Below are 18,739 nucleotides of genomic sequence, written 5' to 3' on the forward strand. Positions count from 1 at the left end.
TTTTACCAGAAAAGATAAAAGGGAATATTTGTCTGTTCCTCGTTTATTTTTCCCTGCTGCCCATGCACCATCAGGGGTGAGTGGAGGACCACTTCCTCACAAAGGTGTTTGACCATACAGAAAAGGTAAAAGGAGAGAGAATAGAGAACATCCATCGACTGCTTTCCCTTTCCTTGCCAGCTGGGCACTATTGGAGAAGAGGCACAAGGTGCCATACTGGACCCAACACAGGGCTTTCCCCTAGGACCTCTGAATCTTCACACTGCCCCTGCTTTATGTCTATGGACAAATGCCTAGAAACATTTCCCTATCCTCCTACATTATTTCAAAAACTAAATCAGGAAAGCAAAATAAATTTTGCAGAACCAAGGACCAAACTATACATTCAGTGCAGTCACATATAACTTTGTCCCAAAGTTTGCTGACTTTGTTTTAAATAAAGAAAGACAGATATAGAAGTCTGCCTTTGAGGAGAGGCCTGGAAGCCAAGGGCTTCTTAACCCTTTCCCCTTGGGCATCTTTATACTTGTATCTGTTTTCATAAGAGTAAAACACACCTTCAGGGAGTGGCTTTGAGAAGAAAAACAGCCTGAGAGGAAAGCATTAAGCAGCCTATTCTCTCTCCAGTCTTCCTCACAACTGCTGCTAACTTTAGCTGGGTCCCTGTAATATAGTTCTGATTACACCATTTGGGTTTCTTGATTTCAGAGAGAGTGAGCGCATAAACACCTACCACCCTGGTTATCAGTGTTTCCCATTCTTCTTGTATTGAATTAATTCCCTAAAATTTTAGATTCTTATTTCTTCCCCATTGTACTGAGCATTGTCAGCTCAGACTAATCACAGATTATATTGTGATTACACACAGCAGTTCAACTCTAATTTCTAGGCCTGTGCAAATATTTGGCTCCAAATACTCAAAGCTGAATAATTTATTTATGTATTTATCAAATGTATATACTGCCCAAACTTTAGTCTCTGGACAGTTAACAGTAATGTAAAACAATTAAAACACATATAAAAACTTAAAACAATTCAACTTAAAATCACACAGCCTTTCTGGCAGTTCTATAGGGAAAGTGCTAGAACGTTGGGATTTGCAGAATGTCCCAAGCTTGGAATGTTCCGACTCAAAACGAGCCATTTCAAGTGTTCCGAGCTTGATATAGAACACCCTTCAAATGAAGGGCCTGTTTTGAGCTCGGAATGGAAAGACCCCTTTCTGAATCAGAACGTTTCGAATGTTCTGAGCAATGCCAGATTGGGCGGTGAGGGGTGGCGGGAGAAACCTTTAACAATAATTACCTGGTTACCACTTGCATCTGCCAGCCCCCGTGAACAGCAGTGCCCCGCCCGGCATCTCGCACCAAGGCTGCCCTATTTACGGTGCTCTTCCACACCCCACACACTGCTTGGAACACTCAAAACCAGAGCTTGTTCTGTCAGAACAACTGGCCTGACCGGTTGCGCCAATGGAACATTCTGGGGATTTGCATTCCGTTCTGAGTTTGGAACAGAACGCAAATCCTGTTCCATGTACATCCCTACTAGAAAGAATATTTTTAACAACAACAACTCCAATTCCCAGTGCTCCTCACACACCTATCCAGATGTCACTGGAGCTTAGCAGGATTTAGTTTCTCTTTAAGGTGATCCACTGGCACAAAGAAAAAAAAAACATGGGTGCAGAGGTGGGATTAGTCACCTTTGCATGATGCCTGTAGACTCATGGATTATTCAGCTTCAGGTATTCAGACCGAATTTTTGGACAGGCCTACTAATTTCCAGCATGGTGTAGTGGTTAGAGTGCTGGACTAGGACCGGGGAGACACGAGTTCAAATCCCCATTCAGCCATGATACTAGCTGGGTGACTCTGGGCCAGTCACTTCTCTCTCAGCCTAACCTACTTCACAGGGTTGTTGTGAGGAGAAACATAAGTATGTAGTACACCACTCTGGGCTCCTTGAAGGAAGAGCGGGATATAAATGTAATAATAAAAAAAAAAATAATTCAGCTACCAATGTTTTAGAAAATATTTCAGAAAATAGCTTAGTAGAGTATCCCATCCTAACTCATATGAAGGATGCAGAAATACAGGAGGAAAGATCATTCAGCGTAGCAGGGTGGATTTGATTTAAATCAAACTGTTTTAAATCATGATTTAAATCATGATTTAAATCACTAGCAGGGTGGATAAAAATCAATGATTTTTTAAAAAAAAATCAAAAAAATTGGATTTTTTTTATTTAAATCGGATTTTTTTGATTTAAATCGGATTTTTTTGATTTTTTTTAAAAAAAATCATTGATTTTTATCCACCCTGCTAGTGATTTAAATCGTTATTTAAATCAGTTTGATTTAAATCAAATCCACCCTGCAGCGTAGCACCCTTCTCTGAACACAGGAAGCTCTGTAAGGAACTAATAAAACCTTGACTGTAGATCTCAGCTATTAGATTCTACCTGATGCTACCAAATCTCCTGACCTAGTTGTTTAAACAGATGGCTCTAAGTAACTAATACATATTTCTAGTTTTTTATATTCTTTAGTATGAAAACTTGTGTGAATTGAAAAATGGGTTATTAAATAAATCAATAAATAATATGTACTTTGTCATCCAGAAGGGAAGGGCTGATGCCAAAGAATGGTCTCATGGCCATGGCTGGGAGGATCTCAGCTCCAGGGTTTGAAGGACGAGGCGAAATACAGATGCCTCCTGTTTCTAAACAAAACAAACAGTAATATATTGTATTTTGTCTAGTAATCTTATGCGTTTTGTTGTTTGGAAGTTTGACCCAGTGGGGAACATGAAGAGAGTGTGTGGGGGGTGGGGAGAGGAGTGGAGTTAGAAAGAAAAGGGAGAGGAAAGAGAAGGAGAAAATGGAGTTGTTTCTGGAATAAAGTCTTAGTTTTGTTTTTACTAGGGAAGCAGTTATAAAATAATAAAATCTCCAATATCTGGCCAAGAAGAGAGTGATAACAAGAAAATGTCCCTCCTTTATAAAATCTCAAACTCTTTGTATAGAAAGGAGGAAATGCCTAACCAATGTCCAAATTGTCAACAAGTATTCAGAAATCAAACACAAAGTCCATTTTGAATGTTATCTAAATAAAGAGGGGAGAGACCTTGTGGTACACCCCACCCCTTTCTTACACAGGTTGAAATGTGTGCAGGGATCCCATGAGTACAAGATGCCCAGGGATTCCCAACACATGCTCTAATGAACGTGTGTAAGTCAAAAGGTGGAGCCTGCCACCGTAATGTTGATTATCTCCCTCCATGAGTAAATTACCTCAGGTAATGTCTGGAAAGAGAACTGGGAAGGATATTCTCCTTTACAGGATTTCCACATTATGTTCTAAGAGTATAAACTATTTATCTTTGAACATTTGTTTGTAAGTCACTATGCATGCCGCTAAGAGCATAAACTATTTATCTTTGAACATTTGTTTGTAAGTCACTATGCATGCCGCTACATGTACATAAATTATTTCTGCCTAAAGAGTCATAAGTAAGAATTGCTTCCTTAAAGGCAGTGAAATTATTTCCTGTGTTCTTACCAGTTTGCCACCATGTATCAACTACCGGGCACTGTCCATCTCCAACCACACTGAAGTACCACTTCCAGGCTTCTGTGTCTATAGGTTCTCCCACTGCAAGAGGAATGAAAAAGGCAAACAGCTTATAAGCTACCCAAGTAAGTGTAAAGTCTTAACTGCGCTTCACATACTGAAATATATATCAAACCTTTGCCTGCCTGGTCACTTTCAATTCTTTATATATCATTTGTGAAAATGTTGTGTGTCTGCCTAATGCTTTATTTCTGCATTCCACCATCCCAGCTTCTGAGAAACATTGGTCTAAATTAATAACTGACGTGGGGTGTGTGTGATTTTTGGCAATCCCTGTTCCTTCTGCAGCTGTGACTCCCAAAAATGTGTCCTTAAGGGCTGGGAGTCTCTCAGGGACATATTTTCAGGAGGCACAGGCAGTTGTAGAGGGAAGGAAGAATGGCTGAAAACTGTATTCCCCTTTGTGCAATAGCATTAGTCTGGATATTGGCCAGTAATTCTTGCACGACTTTGCCATAAATGCAGTAGCAAAGATCTAATTTGGCTTGGTACCCACCTGATCCAAGGATCTTGAGGGAAGATCTGTCATATTTCTTTACCCAATCATCTCCATATCTCAGCAGTAGACGAATAGCTGTAGGGGCTCCATAGAACTGATTTATCTTTAACCTCTCCACAGTTTCCCAATAACGCCCTGGAATAAGAAACAGCCTCAGTTACCTCAGGAAGTGGTCCTTCCCTTTCTGATACTCCAGCTGACCATATTCTGTTTCAAGTTTTCAGTATCATTTATTTTTCAATTATACCCAACCCAACTTGGTTTGAAAATGAATAATTCTGGGATGGCTTCTTGGCTCTTGACCTGACAAGACCTCCCCTTCTGTTTGGGAAAGAGGCCTTTGGAGAGGTAGTGCATCTTCCTACCATACTTGAAATAACCAATAAGAAGCTAGATAGATTCATAGACCTTTTCCTTCCAAGAATGCACATGAAACAGCAGTACAAATGAAAACAGAATTCAAATGAATACAGACATAATGATTCATTACATTTTTCCCACTTATAACACATTAAAATTTGGCAGAGCCAGTGTTGAGCCTGGACAAAGTTGGTTAAAAAGTTGGATCTAAATGATGTACTGCCAGATGACCATCACTGCCATACATATATAGCTTGTCTTACCCATAGCAGTTGCCTAGTGATTTTAAAAACTTATTTACCTGGATTAGGATACACCGGAGTGCTCTCAAAGAGGACTGTAGTTCCTCCATTGCACAAAGGTCCATAAACCACATAACTGTGTCCTGTAATCCAGCCAATGTCTGCAACGCAGCCAAAGACATCTCCATCATGGTAGTCAAACACATACTGCAGGAAAGGAGATAATAAAAGATAGAGCTTGAAATTATTTCACTGTCACACCCAATGAGCTTATACAATAACTCTTGGGTAGAACCTAGCTAACATCCAAACCAACAAAACATGTATGCAACTAAGGAAGCATGCGTGCAGGCAACTGTGTTCCAGACTAAAGCAGTGTGAGTGTGCACATGTGTGGGATGACTTTCGCCAATCTCTCCTTCCTTCTAGCATTCTGTGCCACCTAAAAATATGTTCTTGAAGGTTGTGCAGCCCTCCAGGACATATTTTCAGGTGGCACAGTACACTTCAGAGGGAAGGGGAGATCAGTGAAAACTGCCCACCCCCAAAATGCATGCAAGCACATGTGTTGTTTTCATTTAGAATGCAACACACTTCATTAGTCTGGATGCCAACTGCTGTCTATATCGGGAGTATCCTTGGATATCATTACTGGAAACATCACTAATATTCATACTACCTTTCCCCCTTATCTTGCAGGTATACAGGAGATAAGAAATCCTCACCATACTTGGGGGATAATGTGAGGGTTTTTTGCCAGTCCTTCATGATTTATGTTTTTGTAATATGCATTTATGTTTTTGTAGCCAGGACACCTGTTTACTGAGGGAAAATATAATCCATGCTGCCCACTCCTTTTATTTCAAGTCATTTCACAAATAAACTTGGATATTTTCTAATTATAATACACCCCCATGTATTGTACACAGTGCTAACTTTTAAAAGAAACAGAGGAAAATCATTGTTTCCATTTGTTATATGCACCAAACTTAAAACTTGTTTCTCATCCCCCTTTCTTTGCCCCGAGTCACCTAGACAAGGAGAGCTGTTGCTAGTTAGTACAAATGCTATAACTTGTCTCAGCAGGAAGTAGGTTCTTTTGCTGGCAGGGTTAGGGACTGCTGGAACTTATATCCTATATGAGTAGCATGGTACATTGATGGGGAGGCAAACAGATCACCAACTGGAATGATTAACCAATCATTCAGAGCTGATTTGAGGCCATTGGTTTTGGGAAAGGAGAGGGTAAAGAAAGAAGCAGCTTTGTGAAACAGATAATACCCCCCTTTTTTCGTAAAATGTATATCTCCATGAATTATTTGCATCATGGACATAGGTGGTTATTAAATGGGGGAAAGCATACTATAATTGGAAAATTACAGTATTCACCTAGAATGCACTGGGACAAAAGGGGAGTTCTTGACTCATTATGTAGGCAAGGCTTCTCCGATCCTTTGGCGACTTGAACTAATAGTGACAGGAGTTGCAAAGATGTCTTAGCCCTCTTGAAAAATGAAAGATGTGGACATGAACACTTGACAGAACGTCCTCTAATAAAAGGAGAGATGGAGTCCTCTTTTTTAAAAATAGCTTGTGAACAGGTCCTAGACAATGAGAGAAGAAGCAGTAAAACTGCAAAACCAAATGTTGGACAGCAGTGTATAATCAACCTGCAGTGCTCATAGTGTGTTCTTAAGAGCAATTTTCAGTCACAGGCAGTAAATGTCACATTGCCTCCTAACCATGGTTGTCTTGTTCAGTAGGGATGTGCAAATCAATTCGGGAACAAATAGATTTGTACCCGAGTCTAGCTGATTCGGGTGATTTGGAGACAGAACAAATCACTCCTGTGGTCCAAATCGAATCACACCAGATTCTATTCAAATCTATTTGAGATTTGGATTCTTCCTATTAATTCCCCCAGCTTTCATTTTTTTAAAAGCTAAGCTCTAGTCCTTGTAGAAGTAGAGTTATGGAGCAAAATGTATGGTCACTATTTTTCAAGTGTTTGAATTCTTTGGTGTATTATTATTAACTCCCTAATCAAACGTCTGCAACATCTGAACCTTCATGCAACCAAGTTGGCAAATAAGCGTTTGTCCATTCTATCAGATGTAGGCAATGCTGCAATCTTATCACAAACCCAGACTAGTCTTAAGAGAGCCCTTAAGGCCCTGGCCCAGCACTGTATTGAAGAACAGCTGGAAATTAAGTATCAAAACATGAAAATCATGGTTTTTGCCAATAGACCAAAGATATTTAAGTGGAGTAGGGATGGCCATGCAATCAAGCAAGTCAATTGCTTTAAATATCTAGGTGTTGGCTTTTCAGGCTTCGGGGAAGAAAGCAACTCAGGCCAACCATGCTGTTTCTTCAGCTCAAAGCATAGCAGCCATCTTAAGATTGCATCGTACAAAGGGAGGAAGTTTTCTCCCTGCAGCTATTAAGTTATTTACAGCTCAGTCGCTGGCATGACTGCCTAATGGAGCTCAATTAGGCCCCTATCTGAATTTTGAACTCTTTGAAAGAGTACAATCTGACTTTTTAAGAGCACTTTTCTTTATGCCAAGATGTGTCCTTAATGCGACATTGAGATTGGAGGCCGGAATGATCAGGGTTGAAGCCAAAGCCTGGATGACTTTGATTATCTATTGGTTCTCACCAGACCTTTTATTTTCTTTGAGATTTGAGAAGACCAAGCAAATTCAGAAACAATGAATCCTGGACATAGAACTTCAAAATGATGTAAGGAAGGTACCCAGAACCTATAGGACTCTCAGGCAGAACTTTAATTTGTAGCTGGCATCGTTCTTAGCAACTCTGCACCTAAATACCAATGGGTCTTTTCTAAGGCCCACTTTAATGCCCTCCTGTCAGCCCTATTAGAAGGCAGATACAAAAACATACCTGCTCTACAATGTCTCTCCCTTGTAGATCAAGAGAGACCGAAACAGCTGACCACGACCTCTTGCATTGTGTTTTTTATCATGATCTGCATAATAAATTAATTCGGCCAATAATAAAGAATCTCCCAGGCCAATCTGACAAATTTTTTATACAGGTTCTTTTAGCTTCTAGATTCCGTCAAGTAATTGTAGCTCCTACAAAAGGGAAGTATACTGGGAAATTTGTTCCCTAAAAGGGAAGTATACTGGGAAAATTGTTTTGGGACTATGGTATCTACTGTAGTGTAATTATTATTCTAATTTAACGGGGTACATTTTGATGTATTTTTTCTCTCTCTCTCTCTGTTTTCTTCTTCTTCCTTTTCTCGTCTTTGCCTGTAATAAAGATTTTGATATGCAATTACAATTAAACAAAAACTCTTCAGATCAGAAGAAGACACTCTTGTTGCCTCAACTGTGCACAGTATTTACCAGAATCCAAAACTGTTTATTCCAAGTTCTTTGATGTTAGAAATTGGTGGGTTGTCTTAAATTCAGAGTCCTGTTCTATTTGGGTAAATAGGTATACACTGTATTTAACCTCTGTTTCTAAGTGGGTCAACTTAAATTCAGAGTAATCTTCTATTCAGGTAAATGCTGCCTCTACAAGTCTATGGACAGCCTGGTTCAGTTTCCTCGTGGTTTTGAGGATTTTTCCAACATCTCTTCTCTTACTGCAGCTCTTTGTGGCTTTCTAATACTGCTATGGAGCAAAAGGAGATATATCTAACAACAACTGGACTGTTGACAAAACATCTGTTTTTTATGAGCCCAACCATTGTTCATTCTCTTCCTGCCTAGTTTGATGCCAGAGCATTTTCTAAGAGACTGTCTCCAGTTTCCTGGCTGTTGCTTCTGGAGCTGTTGTTTAAAATAATACTTTATAACCTCTTTTCTCACTCACTCCCCCCATTTCTGAGTCCATTATGGGGGTTGCTGTAGCAATGCATTCCTCCTGATGACAGATTAGGATGTCAGAGGAGGAGCTTGGGAGCATGTGGCTGAAATGTCAGTGTATTTGCAATGGAAACTTGCCATTATCTGGGTTATTTCAGTACAGAGGCACCTCTAATAGTGTTGTTTCCAACTGAGGGAAAAGCAGGAATTCATTCCAGTCCTTTCTCATGGCTTCCAAAGGCAGCTGGAACTAAGGGCCAAAATGTCTGCCTGGAGGCAGTGATGGGCTGGATGAGATAACAAGCGGAGACTGAATCCAGATAAAACGGAGGTACTTATTGTGCGGGGTCGTAACTCAGGAGATGATTTTGGTCTGCCAGTTCTGGATGGGAGTCACATTTCCCCAGAAGAAACAGGTACACAGTCTGGAGGTGCTTCTGGCCAAAAACCTCTCCCTAGTGTCCCAGGTTGAGGCAGTGGCCAGAGGTGCCTTTTATCAGCTTCAGCTGATATGCCAGCTGTGTCCGTTTCTTGAGATAAATGACCTCAGAACAGTAGTACATCTGCTGGTCACTTCCAGACTTGACTACTGCAATGTGCTCTGTGTGGGGCTCCCCTTGTACGTAGTCCGGAAACTGCAGTTGGTCCAGAATGCAGCAGCCAGGTTGGTCTCTGGGTCATCTCGGAGAGACCATATCACTCCTATCTTAAAATATCTACACTGGTTGCCGATAAGTTTCCAGACAAAATACAACATCTTGGTTATAACCCATAAAGCCCTAAACAGCTTGGGCCCTGGGTATTTAATAGAATGTCTTCTTTGCTGTGAACCACACCGCCCATTGAGATCATCTGGAGAGGTTTGTCAGCAGTTGCCACCGGCTCATCTGGTGGCTGGGACAGGCCTTCTCCGTTGCTGCCCCAAGGCTTTGGAACATGCTTCCTGCTGAAATAAGAGCCTCCTCATCTCTTACAACTTTTAAAAAGGCAATCAGGACACATTTGTTCACCCAGGCTTTTAATTAGATATGTTTTAATTGTTTGATTTTTAATAGTTTTAACCTTTTAAATTTTAAATTGTTGTAATGTTTTAACCTTTTTATTTGTTGTTTTTATTGTATTGTTGTAAGCTGCCCGGAGACTTGCATTTTGGGCCGTATAAAATTTTTAATTTTTAAAAAAATTACACTTGACACCAGGAGATCCACAATCAATCTTCTGGTATTATTATTTTTTAATGGAAAATGCAAGACTGGGAACTGCACATTTAATCACAGCAGGGTGTCAGAGCATTTTTACAATAAAAAATTGTCCTCCCAGCTGTTTCCCCATCCACAGGGAAAATATGGGAATCCACAGGTACGAAAGCAGCTGGTGGCCATTTTTTATACAAAAAACAGCTTGTGGGGAAAGAGTTGAGCATTCCAACCCGCAACATAGCTCCTATAGCAGCGTGGTATAGTGGTTAGGATGTTAGACTAGGACTAGTGAGATTTGCGGCAGAAAGAGTTAACCAAATATAGAGACAGAATGATGTCACCAATAGGGGATGCACTTGCTTTTGCATTAGAGTTAGTTAAAAATAAAGCACTGAGAGAATAGAGACCTGCTTCGGCTCTCTTTCCCAAAATAATAAATGACCTAGATTCAAGTCCCCACTAAGTGATGACTTACAAAGCTCGTTGAATGATGATGGGCAAGGCACTCTCACTCACTCTAAGCTATCTCAGAGGGTTGTTGTGAAAATCAAAGGAGGAAGACCATGTACACCACTCTGAGCTCCTTGGAGGAAGGGTGGGATGAAAAGGCAATGAATACATATCTGTAGCCACTTGAGCATGCATTTCCTCAAAAAGGAAAAAATGCCAAAAGATCAGTCATGGATCTCCCATTATCACAAGTAGTAGTTGTGCCCTGTGCTGAGTTTCTACTATCTTGACATCTCCCTGCATTCCTGAAAAGCAGCTAAATTTCTCTGCATGTGATCTTGCTTTCTTCTCCGCCAGTAGTGAATAGGCATATTGTACGCAAGCTGTGAAGGGAAGAAATACGTCTTTGGTTCAGTTTGGCTTCCCGGATTTCTTCCTCACTTCACTCTGACACAGACTAGAGTATGTCGAAACCAAGTTACCAGAGAAAACTTATAGTAACACTGCTCAAACGTGTGCCTCTAAGGACTATGGGTGGTCCTGAGCCAAACAATTCCAGCTGGAGGTGTCAAAACGCATCTTGTGATGAAAGGATCTGCAGACTTGACTCCGATGCTGATCTAAACACATTTACTCAGAAGCAAATCCCACTGAAATGAAACAGCACTTATTTCCAAGAAAGCATAATTAGGATCAGGCTTCCAAACAAAGGCTACTATAATCCTATATATATACTTATTACACATACACTTATTTCCAGTGTTCCTCAAACAGGGATTAACAGATGTTGTTCACTACAACTCCCATAATCCCCAAGCAAAAGCCACTGCAGCTGGGAATCCTGGGTGTTGTAGTCAATAACATCTGGAAATCCCTGTTAGAAGGAACACTGTTTATTTCATCCGCTTTTCTTATTGCATCTTCTGTGGAATTGCCCGGTGTCTCTACTGCGTATATCTGTATGTCTTTACCTTGTGTGTGATGGCAGTATACAGCAAATAGCCTGCCTGGGAGTGGACCAGCCCTTTGGGTTTTCCAGTACTGCCTGAAGTGTAGAGGAGGAACAGGAAATCTTCACTCTCCAAAGCAACAGGCTCACAGGTGACATCCTCTTTCATCATCTCCTGTCACAGGAAGCAGAGAAGTTCTCTCAGTAGGCTCTCTTCATAGCCCCCAGGTCTCCTTTTGTTTCCCCTGTACCAAGGGCCAAATTAATAATGAAGCTTAGTAGGAAAGTGCCCACCTGCCCACCACTTAGTTCCCACCCCAAACTTTCATTTTTTTAAAAAAAATCTAGTTAGAGGGAAAAGCTTGAAGATATGTGGGTTATACCTGCTGCACTCTCAAAACTCATGAGGTTTCCACACAGCTCACTTCTTCTCTTTCATAGATATTTGCTAACTTTCTGCTCCTACCACTCATCTGTCTCTAACATAAAATTCCCACCCTTTCCTCTTCATCTGTGTTTCAAGCAAAGGGTAATTAAAGAGACAGGAGCACTGAGTTTAGTTTTGAGATCCGAGCTGAATGTGTGTCTGAAGATATGGGGGCAGAACTAATAAGGCCCTGGTAACCTTCCAATCCAGAGGTAAGGACAAGATTGATAGGCAATATTCCATCCTTAGTGATAATCCCGTATTCCATCTAGGATCAACAACTTTTTAACTAGCCCTGCTCTTGTGCCAATTTCTGAGACATTAATTAATTTCTGAGACATCAGAATTAAGCAAGATGCTCAATAATTAAGTAAATGAAGATTTGTCCTTCTCGATTTCCCTGCTAATAGAGCAAAGAGGCACCTTTTTAAATGGTGGTTCTCTTTCTTGAGCAGGGATGCAACTGGCGCTGTCCAACCCCCAACACAACATCCCTCCAGTGACTGTTGCTGGTGTCTATCTTAAGTTTCATTTTAGACTGTGAGCTCCTTGGGGACAGGGAACCATCTTATTTATCTATCTATCTATGTAAACCACTTTGAGAATGTTGGTTGAAGAGCAGTATATAAATATTTGTTTTATTTATTTATTTATTTATTTATTTCGATTTTTAGACCGCCCTTACATAATAGCTCAGGGTGGTTCACAAATATCATAAAACAGTTAAAATCAATCTTGTGATCGGGAATAAAAATGTTAACATACAATAAAACAGCTAAAAATAATTCAAAACATTATAAAAACCCAATACACTGAAAACTCTTTAAAACAATTTAAAAACCCTGGAAGTCCAGGCCGACCAGGTAGGTCTTTAGGGCTCTCCTCAATGCCAATAAAGAATTCAAATTACGGATTACTGCAGGGAGTGCATTCCACAATCTAGGAGCGGCTACAGAGAAGGCCCACCTCTGGGTCGCCACCAGACGAGCTGGTGGCAAATGGAGCCAGACCTCCTCAGATGATCTTAGTGTGCGGTGGGAATCAGACTGAAGAAGGTGCTCTCTAAGGTAACCTGGACCTAAGCCGTTCAGTGCTTTAAAGTTAATAACCAGCACTTTGTATTTTGTCTGGAAACGTATCGGCAGCCAATGCAGCTGTTTTAGAATATGCGTAATATGGTCTCTCCAAGTTGCCCCGGAGACCAGCCTAGCTGCTGCATTTTGAACAAACTGAAGTTTCTGAACTACATACAAAGGCAGCCCCACGTAGAGCGCATTACAGTAGTCAAGCCTGGAGGTTACCAACTGGTGCACCACTGTTCTGAGATCATCATCCTCAAGGAATGGACGCAGCTGTCGGATCAGCCTAAGCTGATAAAAAGCACTCCTGGCCACAGCCTCCACCTGAGATACCAGGGTGAGGACTGGATCCAGGAGTACCCCCAAGCTGCACATCTGCTCCATCCAGAGGAGTGTAACCCCATCCAGCACAGGGAGATCTAACTCATCCCTCAGATTCTGAGCCCCAACAATGAGCACCTCCATCCTGCTTGGATTCAGCTTAAATTTGTTCTCCCTCATCCAGCCCATTACTGCCTGTAGGCAGGCATTTAGGGAATGAACACCATTTCCTGATGAAGCAGATGAAAGAGAGAAGTAGATTTGGGTGTCATCAGCATACTGATAACACCCAGCACCAAATCTCCTGATGACCACACCCAGTGGTTTCATGTAGATATTGAAAAGCATTGGTGACAGAATGGAGCCCTGACAGACTCCATATAACAGCTCTTGTTTAGAAGAGCAACCACGCTCCACCATCTGGAATCTGCCCGAGAGATAGGAGCGTACTGCAGAGCAGTGCCTCCTATCCCCCAGGAAACCCAGAAGGATACCATGGTCAATGGTATCGAACGCTGCCGAGAGATCCAAGAGAACCAACAGAGTCACACTCCCTCTGTGGATTCCCCAGTATAGGTCATCCATCAGGCCAACCAAGGCTGACTCAACCCCATAGCCAGCTCTAAAGCCAGTTTGAAATGGGTCTAGATAATCAGCTTTCTCCCAATCATTTCTCCTGATTATCTTTTTTTTCCACCTGGAGCTGGTCGGCCACCACCCTCTCTATCACCTTGCCCAACCAACGGAGATTAGAGATTGGCCTATAACTATCCATTGCCGAGGGATCCAGGGAAGGCTTCTTAAGAAAAGGTCTAATAATCGCTTCCTTTGAGCATGGAGGCACCTTACCCTCCCTCAGCAATGCATTTATGATATTCACTAGGCCTCCTCGAATAATCTCCCTGCTAGATCGAAGCAGCCAAGTCGGGCAAGGGTCCAGAGAACAAGTGGTGTACCGCACTGTCCCAAGCAGTTTGTCCACATCCTCAGGAATCACAGATTGAAACTGATCCAACCTAACTGCAAGAACTCCAACTGCAAGAAAGATTGCTGGACACTTCCTCCATAGACCTTGCAGAAAAAGTGGAATCCAAGTTGTCCCGAATACAGGAGATTTTATCCACAAAGAACCCACTGAGGGCATCACAGCAGAGCACCTCCGGGAGCCGATTAGAAACAGAAGCAGTAGAAATTAGACTCCTCACTACCCAAGATAACTCTGCCGAACGTGAACCTGCAAAAGCAATGTGAGCCGACCAAAACTTCTTTATTGCCATATGCACTGCCTCCACGTAAGCCCTCAAGTGGGTCGCATGCTGTATCCTGTCAAATTCGAGTCGAGTTCTCCTCCACCTGCGCTCCAGTCACCTACCCAGCCGCTTCAACCCTCGCAACTCCTTGGTATACCAGGGAGCCAATTTTGAAGCAGGTCTGGAGGGACGCTTAGGAGCAATCATGTCTACTGCTATGGTAAGTTCCTTGTTCCAGGTTCCCACAAGGGCATCGACAGAATCGCCGGCAGCACCAACTTCAAAACCCTCCAAGGCCTTTTAGAACCCTACTGGGTCCAGCAGCCTTTTTGGGCGAACCATCCTAATTGGTCCATCACCCCTACAGGAGTGGATTGTGGCCATGATACCAACCTTAACCAGGTAGTGGTCCGTCCATGACAATGGGGAAACCACCACCCACGGAACATCCCCCTGATCCGAACAGAAGACCAGACTGAGCATGTGGCCAGCAACATGAGTTGGTTCAGATACTAGTTGGGATAGGCCCATAGTTGTCATGGCTGCTATGAACTCCCTGAGCCGCACCACACAAGCCAGCCCCAATGTGGATATTGAAGTCCCCCAGCACCAAAAGCCTGGGAGACTCCAACACCAACTCCGCAACCAGCTCAGACAGCTCAGTTAGGGAGTCAGTTGAGCAGCGGGGTGATCAGTACACCAACAGAATCCCCAATCTATCCCTAGTTCCCAGCTTCAAAAATACACACTCAATATAAGTCAGCTGAATCACAGGGGCCCTGGTAAGGGAAATGGTATTCTTATGGACCACAGCCACTCCACCCCCACCCCACCCCACTCCACCCCACCCCGCCCACTTCCCCTAACCTGCTCCACAACAGAATAACCTGGAGGGAGAAGCTGAGCCCACACTGGACCATTCGCCTCCCCCAACCAAGTCTCAGTTATACATGCCAGGTCAGCTCCCTCGTCCATGATCAAGTCATGGACAATTTCAATCTTTTTCTGAACTGACCTGGCATTGCAGAGGAGCAAGGCCAAGGAAATTGGAGCTCCTCCCCAAGGCCTGAGAGTTGACAGAATAGCTGGAAGTGGAAACAGTTACTAAATTACTGATTTCCCTTCCCCTGTAATAGCCAGCTGCTCTGCTTACACCAATTCTTCTATTCCCCACCACTACAGCAATAGCAGTCCCAGAACTACTGGATGCACTCCCTGCAATATCCCACTCAGGAGAGCCCATATCTGCAAATGGTCCTGGCTCAACTCAGTACAATAAAAACAACCCCAACCACGGGTATTAGTAGTAAGAGCTCCCAGTGGTAAATTTCTGCATGTCAAACTGCACAGAAGTGAGAACAGGTTGGGGTTGTGTTTGTTTTTTTTAATGGTAAACTTTGTCAGGCTAGTGGCCTTCCTTGAGCAGATGTAGTCTTTAGGAATTCAGCTATTGACCCACTGGCATTTCTCAAAACTAAATATCATGGAGAGGGGACACCAAGCTTGATCTGATATTAACTAGACTTCTTATTATATTGCTCTACATTTAGCTGATACATGATACCTGCAACAGCTGCTTGATATTAGATTGGTTGTGTGAAACTATCATAGGCTAACTATAAGAGATAAGACATGCTATCATCTAAACAAATACCCATCAAAGGGGATGAGAAAGCTTATACTGTTCAGAATCCCATCCCTTTTAAGTTGTTCATGTGGTAACCTTTTCCCCTTCCTCATTTCTCTTGGAAATGTCCATAGTCAGACTCTCTTTTCCAACTAGTTCAACCCAGCTCACCCTCCTCCCCCACCAGGGAATCTCTGTCCACTGCAGGCAGGATGTAAAGTAGACACTGACATTCCTCTTGTCTTTGATATTGTTACAAAATTAACAATAACAATCTTGGTTATTGTGAGTGATTTCTCACTATGGTTGTCCTAAGGCAATGTCTGGTCAGTGAGCCCTTGGACCTGACCAAGGAATGCTAACGTTATATTGCATAGGAACAGTCACAAGAGTTCCTCCGCTAGCATAATACTGTAATCCTTGGTGTCGTATGCCAATGCAGCGCAGGCTGATTTCAGTTCCAAACGGGGCTGCGCGGCCCCATTTAGGACCAAAATAATGCCCCCCATGTCTGACGTCAGAGGTGGGGGGCCTGTCTGGGACAACGCTCGCAGCACCTGATTGGTGGTGGCTCGGGTTCCTTGAACCCATTCGCCCAATGGTGGCTCCGCCCCGTATTGAGCTAAGGCACCATCCCCTAGTAAGGTCCTGGATCTCTTTTCCCAGGACAGGACATAGCTCTCACCTCTTCCAGTGGTATATCCAGGTCTGACATGGGAACATTCTCTTCCGTCCTCTTAGAAACAAAAACTCGCTTCACCATTGGACACAGTTTCACAGCCTCATCCACTGTCTTCTTTAGTTGAACAACCTTGCCTCCTCGCAAGCCCTGGTTCACTGTGATTACTGTTTCAGACTGAGCTGGAGAAGGTAAAAGAGAAGAAATTCAGTCTCTCACCATTGTATCCTTTCCCTTCAGCTCATCTACTTTCCTTTGTTTAAGAACATAAGCAGCCCTCGTGGATCAAACCAAAGATCTTCCTAGTCCAGCATCCTGCATTCCATGGTGGCTAACAGATACACCTTTGTGCAACAATGCAGCATTCCTGCTCCCAGGTGTACTGCTTACATTGGCTGGCATGCTGCGCAATACACCACTGGCATTTCCAACCTGTCAAGGCTGCTGTGCATGTGAACGCTAGCCCTGGCAGTGTGCACATGAGCCATACACACTAGCTATAAAGATGGCATAATAATAATAATAATTAATAATAATAAATACTTAAAACAGTATGCAGTCACTTGTGTCACACAACTTCAGCTGGAAACCGTGGAAGTTGTCTGATGCAGTGCCTGTGCACTGTTTTAAGTAGTTGCAGAAGTGTGCTCTTGCACAATACCATCAGGGCTTCTTTTCATATGCTCAGCAGCATTGGCAGGCCAGAAACACTGACGTCGTGCTATGCAGCATGTCAGCCACTGTTTCCAATGTAAGTAGGGCTCCCAGAGTTTGAGAAGTGCTGCTTTAAGTATTTGCTCTCTGGTGGTTCCTTAGATGCCCACAGCAGCATGGGCAGCTCAGAACCGCCTATGTTAACATGTCAGCTAATAATAAGGCTAAAGAAGATATCCCAAGGACTATATATCTTTCCCAGCTCTTTTCTTTCTACCAGTACTGGAGAAGAGGGCACCCTAGTAAATGCCGTATTTACCTGAATGGAAGGTGACAGAAAAGAAAGAGAACTCTGAATCTAAGGTGACCACACACACACACACACACACACACACACACACACACACACACACCTCAATATTTAATGGGAAATAACTGGGAGTGGAGGAACTTGTCTTAAATTCGGACAAAAACCTTTTCTTAGATTTGAGTAAGGAGTTTTGCTGGGATGAACTTGGAGACAAAAAGACTCATGTATAATTGCAACTTATGTGAACTCAATTGGTCACTGAGACTAAACAGAAGGGTGCTAATGCCCCTAAAAGAAGACTGAAGGACACACAAACCCTTTGTAAAACAGAACACATCTGCAGCAGAGGTAATGCTTACCATCTTGGATCCTTTCAGCCAATGCAACAGAGCTGAATCCAGCAAATACCACAGTGTGTATGGCTCCGATCCGGGCACAGGCCAACATGCTTGCCACAGCCATAGGACATGAGGGCATGTAGATGGCGACCCGGTCACCCTTCTTTACTCCCTGTCGTTTCAAGGTGTTCCCAAGGCGGCATGTCATCTCCAGCAATTCTCTGTTCCAAGAAAACACTCAGCAGTTTTGATCCACTCTCTTTCATTATTCCACTAACCCCCACTGAATCATGTTAAGGGAGGGCAAGAACTAATGGAGCATTTATGAGCTGCCAGTTTCAGTCGCTGGTATCTTCCATTAAAACTTAGTAAGAGGAATGGGAAAGACCTCTGCCTGAAAGCCACTGCCAAACAGGGCTGACATGACCGGGCTGGATCATTTATCTGACTTGGCATAAAATAATACAATATCAATTCAGATATTTCAGCTCAGGTACTTTAGCCCATACAGAAGACCAGACAAGACTGGAAATTGGATGCTGAAATCTACACAACAGGTTTCTTGCCATTACATGCAGATTACAAACTTACAGCATCCTGATTTTTTCACCAGTTTAAGGATACCAAAAAGGGAATTGTAGCTCATTGACAGAGCACATGTTTTGTATGTTAAAGGTCCGAAGTTCAGTCCCTTGCATCTCCAAGAAGGGCTGAGAAAGAACCAGTCTGTTAAGACAATACTGAGCTAGATAGAGCAATGGTCTGGCTCAGTATATGGCAGCTTCCTATGTTCCTAACCTTGTCTGAAATCCTGGACAGCTGCTGCCAATCAGTACAGACAATACTAAGCTTGATGGACCAATGGTCAAGCAGCTACTT

The 18,739-nt window shown here is 42.7% G+C and overlaps 1 protein-coding gene across 3 annotated transcripts in view; it reads right to left on the reverse strand.

Annotated features, from left to right (window-relative positions):
- The window catches only part of LOC128328325 (acetyl-coenzyme A synthetase 2-like, mitochondrial), a 47,057-nt gene that overhangs the window by 10,389 nt on the left and 17,929 nt on the right, over positions 1-18,739 (reverse strand). For all 3 annotated transcript variants that reach the window (XM_053258207.1, XM_053258215.1, XM_053258197.1), the window contains exons 3-9: positions 17,882-18,081; positions 16,565-16,740; positions 11,198-11,350; positions 4,795-4,942; positions 4,131-4,268; positions 3,563-3,655; positions 2,611-2,723 (exon numbers count right to left, since the gene is read on the reverse strand). In XM_053258207.1, the coding sequence (XP_053114182.1) occupies positions 2,611-2,723; positions 3,563-3,655; positions 4,131-4,268; positions 4,795-4,942; positions 11,198-11,350; positions 16,565-16,740; positions 17,882-18,068 (1,008 nt within the window). In that variant the 5' untranslated portion in view covers positions 18,069-18,081. The remainder of the gene's footprint in view (positions 1-2,610; positions 2,724-3,562; positions 3,656-4,130; positions 4,269-4,794; positions 4,943-11,197; positions 11,351-16,564; positions 16,741-17,881; positions 18,082-18,739) is intronic.

This window comes from Hemicordylus capensis, chromosome 1, assembly GCF_027244095.1.
Source record: "Hemicordylus capensis ecotype Gifberg chromosome 1, rHemCap1.1.pri, whole genome shotgun sequence".
NCBI lineage: Eukaryota > Metazoa > Chordata > Lepidosauria > Squamata > Cordylidae > Hemicordylus > Hemicordylus capensis.